Source organism: Berghia stephanieae, chromosome 14, assembly GCF_034508935.2.
Source record: "Berghia stephanieae isolate SIO BIC M18660-M18661 chromosome 14, UCSD_Bste_1.3, whole genome shotgun sequence".
NCBI classification, from domain to species: Eukaryota; Metazoa; Mollusca; class Gastropoda; order Nudibranchia; family Aeolidiidae; genus Berghia; species Berghia stephanieae.
In genome coordinates this window covers 3,877,208-3,885,038 of record NC_088373.1, presented here as the reverse complement: position 1 = coordinate 3,885,038, position 7,831 = coordinate 3,877,208, and the positions used below count along the sequence as shown (strand labels likewise).

Below are 7,831 nucleotides of genomic sequence, written 5' to 3'. Positions count from 1 at the left end.
ATTAAAAAAAATTTTTTTTTTGATTTTTTTATTTTATTATTTTTTTTTTGTGCGGCATTACAACCTTTGGATTAAACATACAACAATTGTGGACTACTATTATGAAGACTGGATACTGAGAACAAGTCTTGAGAACAAGACTTCAAATGACGAGATAAGTCCGTGAATCTTGCATGCTTTTTCAGATTATATGTCTGGTCATAAGTAGACTTGCAGGCTTTTTGAGGTCCAGTTGCTTGTTTCCATGTAAGAGTTTAAAATTTGAGACTGCATTTGTTCTGCTGGATTTGTATCTGATAATGTAACAGGGCTGACCGTATTTAGGGTTCAACATTGTTGTCCTTCAAGAATCACTGGTTGGTGTATGCTCTATTAATTACTTGTGCGGCTATGTGGTCTAGTGGTATGACACTGTCTTTCAGATCGGAAGGTCCAGGTATAAAATGAGTACCTGGCCGTTAAAACAGCGTTGTCTCTGTCAGAAAAAAAGTATAACATTGCCTAGCAGGCGTCATGTCTTGTTCTACTGGTTTCGTGTTGCTGTTCATCAGGTACCCTTTGTAAAGCACTTTGAGCACGTTTAGTGGATATTGCACTATATAAAAGCTCAAGTTTTTAAAGAAAGCAAGGTTACTTTTGATCACTACTGAATAATGCAATATCCATTAAATGTGCTCAAAGCACTTTTGTCAACACACCACAATGCAACACTGCCCCCTCCCTATGTTGGAGATTTGCACCTGTGTTGTTTGTATTCATGTAATTTGGTATTAAAATTCCTTTAACTCTCTCCTTACCAGCTATTTTTAGAATTTCCCTTGAAAATTCACTCCCACTCAACACAAGAATAGACTTTTTTTTTACTCAAACAAAAAGTAACAAATGAGCTCTACAACACAGTGTTTAGTATTATCACTGTGACAAAGCATTTCTTTGAATTTTGTGATGTATACAAGAGAAATCAGAATGAGAAAATCGTCGGTTGCATCGTAACGAATGTGACCATTTTCCTATGAGTGGTAAGGAGAGGGTTAAAATGTAATTAAAAATAATGTTTTTTTTTTTCTGTTTTTTTCAGAGTAACGCCAGCCCGAGCAAATGAGGCTGTGTCATCGGAGGCGTACGTCTTGTTCTACGAGTTGAGTGGACAATCCTCCAAGATGTGATAGAAGCACAATATAAACCACAACGACACTGGAATGACATTACCTTATTTGTAGTGATGATTTATTACCTCCCCTTTATGTATGCAGGGATGGGGATTTTCCAGGGTTTTTTTTTTCTCCCCCCCCCCCCCCCCCCTCATTTACTGATTTATTATTGGTGGGTGAGGAGTGGGGTAAGTCGAGGGGGAAGGGGAATTGACTTTGCTAGCTACAAAATTCAGCTAGAAATCAGCTAGTCAGAGCCAGTGTCTGGATACATCCATTTTTACACTAACCATCCCTATTTATTTTCAGAAGCCTCCAAATCTGCACAGACTGGGTGGGGTTCCTGACCTTCCATAGTGGGCAGGGAGGTACATACTGTGTCTTCTATCCTTGTATATCTGTTTTCCAACTTGCATTCTGTCATTGTCTTGGAATGAGATTACTTGGTTTTGTCCCGGCCCTGGGCCGAGTCCTGGCTGGGAGGGAAACGGTCAAATGTATAGTTATTGTTTTGAGAGATGATATTTTTTTTCCTTGTAAATCATTTCTCTGTTATGTATTATTATATCTGTTATTTTTAATTTATAATGTAAGCATTTGAGTGTATTCCTCTTATTGGGGGCCATGCTTGTGTCCAGATGAGACTTATTGGTGATCTCAAACTAAGTACATTGATGGTATGCTCTTGGAATCTACATCTGATCCCTATTTGTTCCCAGTTCCCCTTTGTCTTACTTTTTCTTGGATGCTTTATTTGTAATTCCAGAACTTTGTACTATCCCATTTTCTTCCTTTTTACTGGCGCTGATATGACTATAATGTGTTGCAAGCGCCGTAAAACCTTTAAAACAAAAACAAACAGACTTTTGCGGATTTATTTTTGGTGGGAGAGGAGCTGGGTGAGATGGGGTAGAAGGAGCAGTATGACTTTACAAGCTACAAAATTCCAAAAAGAAATCATTCAATCAAAGCCAGTCTCTGGATACATCCATTGTTCCACTTACCAACCAACCCTATTTTATTTTATTTTCGGAAGCCTCTAAATCGTCTATTTCACCTAACGGGTCTATTTTCTTTTCCAACCCCTTTAATTTCAAAAACACATCACATCTTATATGTGACCCATCATCTCAAAACGGTATTATGTTAAATGTTAAACTCTTCAAAAATATAAATTGTTGGCATTAGCACCCTAAAATATGGTGTCCATTCTCCTCAATAAAACATACAAAACTCAACACAAGTCTGATATTTCTGGCTATAAATTCAATTTTCAACATCTTACCCATTCTGACTTTATACCGTTTTGAGGCGAAGGGTCACATATAGCTTCTTCAACTGTGACATTTTTTTTTTGGTTCAATATAAAGACAACATACAAACTCTTTCATCCAACCCTGGATCTGAGATAGCGAAAAGGAGACTAATCGATAGGTAGTCCCCTCATTTCTACCTCTCCTTAACCCATTACATGCGACAAGGCATTTGTGAACAATTTACTGGCTGCGTACACCTTGCTGTTCTTTAAAATCAAGTTAGTCCCCATCCCTGATATATATATATATATATATATATATATATATATATATATATATGTCATAACGATTATGATAATCTTTGTAACGATATCAATGATAATGATAATGATCTTAAAGAAGAATAGACGGTAGCTGGTTGTAATTCTCTTGTCATATAGAACAAATGTTTAAAGAAAAGGAATTGTGGGCAATGTAGCAACTGTAAATAAAGGAAACACGTCACAGAATCAAATGTCAAATTTAGTAAACATTGCCCTCATTGGCTGATGAGCCAAAGAACAAATCATGTGACACGTAATCTCAAAACAGTTTTATGTCGGGATGAATTGGACTTCCCAAAAAATGAATTTAAGAATTAAACATTTTAAGCCTCTCCTCACCAACCATGGGAAAATCGTCACATTCGTTATGACGCAACCAGCGATTTCTCATTATGATTTCTTTTGTACATCACAAAATTTAAAGAAAAATGTTTTGTTCTAGCTATAAATACTCGACACAGTGTTGTAGAGCTCATTTTTGCTGAACAATATAATGTACAGAATGGACTTGTTGCTTTCTGTTTGAGTGAGGGAAATCTAGTTTTTTTTTGTGTTGGGTTGGTGTGAAATGTCTGGGCAAATTCTGAAAATGGCTGGTAAGAAGGGGGTTAAGAAATGCGAACTTTGACCTTTTTTTCTTTTCACTATAAGAAAATGTATTAATTCTAACTTTCAATGCGTATAACTCACTCAACCCTGACACAGGCTACGGCTACTTTTAGCCCTTCATTATTTATTTACATATTTCTGAGTCAAATTATATAACATTTTAATACTACTACTGTTTTTAATGTTTTACTATAATATTTGTTGTTGGATAAAACTATGCACATGCCAATTTTCTTTTAGATTGAATAACTGAGTATAACAATTTATTTTTTTTTCACTTAAAAAAAATGGTGCCAAAATTCACTCAGGAGAGTAGACAGTACAGAGGTAGAGGACTAGATTTGAGTGAGTTAATTATAATGAAACGTTTTTTTTTTATTCCCTACTGTAATGAAACATTAAGTTTTATAATAATAATAATGGATGGCATTTATAACGCGCCAATCCCCAGAGACAGCAGGCTCTAGGCGCTAAAAGTTTCCTATTTGTAGCAATGAATTTGATTCCCAGCACCGAGTCCATCTCGACATAACACCGCTTGGGGACATTTAGTCACAAATGCATATTTTGGCTAGGGTTTTTTTTTTTACCTCCCATGGTGGGCAGGAGGTCACTTGCTGTGCCCACTATCCCCCTATATCTGTTTTCTGAGTTTGCTTTCTGTCTTTGTCTTGGAATGGGATGACCTGGTTTTGTCCCTAGTCGGAGTCTTTTACTGCTGGGAGGGAAACAGTCAAATATATAGTACTAGTTTTGGGATACGATAGTTTTTTTCTCTTGTAAATCATATCTCCGTTTTGAACTGAATTGTTGTTTTGTCTTGATATAATATAACGGTTTGTAAACTGTAAACGTTCGAGTGTATTCCTCTTGGTGGGATCCTGTGCTTGTGTCTGGATGAGTACTTTTAGGTGATCTCAAACTAAGAAGTCTGATAATGTACTCCTTCAATCTACAGCTGTTCCCCATTTGAACTCATCCCCCTTTGTCTTACTTTTTCTCGTGTTTTTTTAAATAGTTAATCTATAATTCTTTTACTCTCCCATTTTCTTCCTTTTTTTTTTTTTACTGGTGATGAAATGACCTTTTTGTGTTGTAAACGCTGTTAAACCCTTCAAAACAAAACAAAACAAAACAATTGCTCACCATCTTATGGCTCGTCACCAAATTGAAGACAAGTCACAGCTGTCTTTGCTGATTTAGTGGCAACTATTCAGTCCTCGGTTTTAAATGGATGAGCTATGTAAGAAATAAGGAAGGGAAAATTTAGCCTTGGAATACAAGGGATAAAGAGGGGACTGATAGATTTGTTGGTTGAGCACTTGCTTCACGTGTAAAGGGACCTGGATCAATCCCAGGAGGAGGTTCCCGACCCTCCACTGTCCAAGTCCAAGCAGCAGTGATTGGGTATCTGGGGGTCTGTTGGATCTGGTGGAAAATATTTTGCGATAGACTAGCATCCAATCCAAAGGGTAGCGAGCAATAACTACTGTCGATCTAAAGCGAAGGAAATGGATAAATAAACTCCAGCCCTGTACTGTGAAGATCCCTCGGCCTTGTGGTCTCGAAGGACTAACTGAACTGAATTAAAAGGGAAAAAGTGTGGGTTTTCTTTTTCTTTTTCTTTTCTTCATGATAAAATTGTATGTTTACATTTTCTTCACCTCTCACTCCTAACCAGCTTTCCTCAATTCTCCTTGATGAGTTTTTATTGACATTGTGCTGTAACGGTGTGGCTGCGGTGAATTGTTGGTGATTTTGATGACATCCAAATACTGCTGATGTAATTTATACAAGGCAGTTCATAGTAATAAACTGCTATGACTGCCATGGTTACTGATACGTAATTTATTTATACATATTGTATAGCTCTGAACTGCTCTCTCTGCCATCATTATTGATGACATTTGTATTGACTAGGTTTATAGTAATAAACTGCTATAACTACCACCATCACCTCTACTACTTAAAATGAAATGAAAATATGCTTTGACAATGTCATTTATTGTGTGTGATATTTGGTTGTGTGTGAATTTGTCATAATGTACAGGGATTAGTTTTATTTTATTTTTTTTATTTATTTTTTTTTTTCAAAGAAATCTTCTCCAATTTGTGAATTGAGTCCAGAAAATCCACGTTTTCAGCTTTTATGGTTTCTTCACCTTTCTCGATCACGTCTACTTGGGACTAAAATAATGTGTCGAGTTTTGAATTATTACTGAATTTATTATTATTATTATTATTATTATTATTATTATTATTATTATTATCATCATTATTATTATTGTTATTATTATTATTATTATTATTATTATTATTATTATTATTATTATTATTATTATTATTATTATTATTGTTATTATTATTATTATTCATTTCAAAGGGGAAATTTGTCTTAAGGGTCTTTTCCAAGGAAAGACTGGATTAACCCAGAAATCAGCTGGAGGCAGCGCCGCAAACTGAGCTGAGTACTTTGACGGTGTGCTCTTGGAATCTACATCTGTTCCCTATTTGAACCAGTTCCCCTTTGTCTTACCTTTTCTTTTGTGCTTTAATTGTAATTCTAGGACTTTTTACTATCCCATTTCCTTCCTTTTTACTGGCGCTGATATGACCTTAATGTGTTGCAAGCGCCGTAAAACCCTTAAAAACAAAAAACAAACAGCAAACTAAGCTAGGGCGAGGTGACTCATAATTACTAGTGCAGATCCTGCAATATTTGCGGGGAAGTAAATGCTATTCGTGCTATTATGGACAGGCTCTCATCTATTTTGATTATTATTCTACTATGCGGCTATGTGGTCTAGTGGTATGACACTCGCTTTTGGATCGGAAGGTCCTGGGTTCGAGCCTCGCTCGGCGCATAGTTGAGTCCTTGGAGAAGGCTCTTTACTCACATTCTCTCACTGTACTCAGGTGTAAAATGAGTACCTGGCCGTTAACAGCGTTGTCTCTGTCCCAAAAATTTGTAATATCGCCTGACAGCGTCATGTCTCGTCCTATATGTTATGTGTTGCTGTTGGCCAGGGAACCTTGTAAAGCGCTTTGAGCACGTTTAGTGGATATTGCGCTATATAAAAGGTCAAGTACTTTTTTTGTGAAAATCAACATATTATGTAGAACGAGACGAATCTTTGGAGCCATCAACGACTAAAATTGGTCCGGTAATAAAAAGTCTGTAGGTTTGCACAAATGAATCTTGCAACGAGGGCAGTAAGATGGCGATTCCGCCCAACGTCAAATGAGTGATCATTATGCCTTGCACATTTTCTAAATAATCATTTTTTAGTCAAATGGTTATAAAATTACCCTTCTTCTTCTTCTTCTTCTTCTTCAAGTGCCAAGTCTGTGCCAGACATCGGTGATCATGGTACGCCATTCATCTCTCTGATCAGATAACCTCAGAAAACTAATATTACTCTTCTCTGTCACCCAGCTGTTCAAACTATTCATATAAGTTTTTCTTGGTCTAGCTTTATTCTTTTTACCTTCCATCTTTCCTGTGAGAGCAAGATGTTCAATACATTTATGTCGATTTAGGTGCCCTAAAAATCGCATTTGTCTTTTTCTTATTGTACAAATTAATAACCTTTTATTATCAGCTTGCTCTAATACTTCTTCATTACCCTTAATTTAAAAAAAAAAGGTAAGCAAGTTACATTTATGTATCAGTCTGTAACAAATAGTTTTATAATTTTTAGATTTGCCAGTAATTCTGTGCTCTTTAGGCAAAACATTTTTATGAGCTACACTGAACAATTTCGACTCCCAACCATATTTTTAAAAAGCATGGATTATTTATTCATTTGTTATTATTATTATTATTATTATTATTATTATTATTATTATTATTATTATTATTATTATTATTATTATTATTATTATTATTATTATTATTATTATTGTTGTTGTAAATGCATACCGTGAGAATCCTAACAAAACTATGTCATGACATTTTTCTAGTTGAGAATTGATTCATTTCATCATCAATGCTTGTGGCCAATATTCTTTGTGTCATCAGCATTGTAAAGACACACAGACACACACACACACACATAAACACATGCATGAACACACACACACAAACACACACACACACACACATATATATATATCTATATAGTAATATGATATATTCTATATTAGCTCTAACCACCATTATCGAGCACTTTCGTACCTACAAGTACCCACCAACACTCATATATATATATATATATATATATAATATATATATATATATATATATATAATATATATATATATATATATATATATATATAATATATATATATATATATATAATATATATATATATATATATATATATATATGGTGTTTCAACTTGTCCCAGATTGAATAAACACATTGACAGGCCGCTCTTGTATCCAATATTTAAAAAAAAAACCCATCCCCCTTTCAATTTGCTGGGTGGGGATCCTGACCTCCCATAGTGGGCAGGGAAGTACATGCTATGTCTTCTATCCCCCCATAC

General features: G+C 35.2%; 1 protein-coding gene across 4 annotated transcripts in view; it reads left to right on the top strand.

The window, feature by feature from the left end:
• The window catches only part of LOC144960154 (ubiquitin carboxyl-terminal hydrolase 2-like), a 30,542-nt gene extending 27,924 nt beyond the window's left edge, over positions 1-2,618 (top strand). For all 4 annotated transcript variants that reach the window (XM_078893156.1, XM_078893153.1, XM_078893155.1 and 1 more), the window contains one exon: positions 1,079-2,618. In XM_078893156.1, the coding sequence (XP_078749282.1) occupies positions 1,079-1,166 (88 nt within the window). In that variant the 3' untranslated portion in view covers positions 1,167-2,618. The remainder of the gene's footprint in view (positions 1-1,078) is intronic.
• Positions 2,619-7,831: the final 5,213 nt, after the last annotated feature.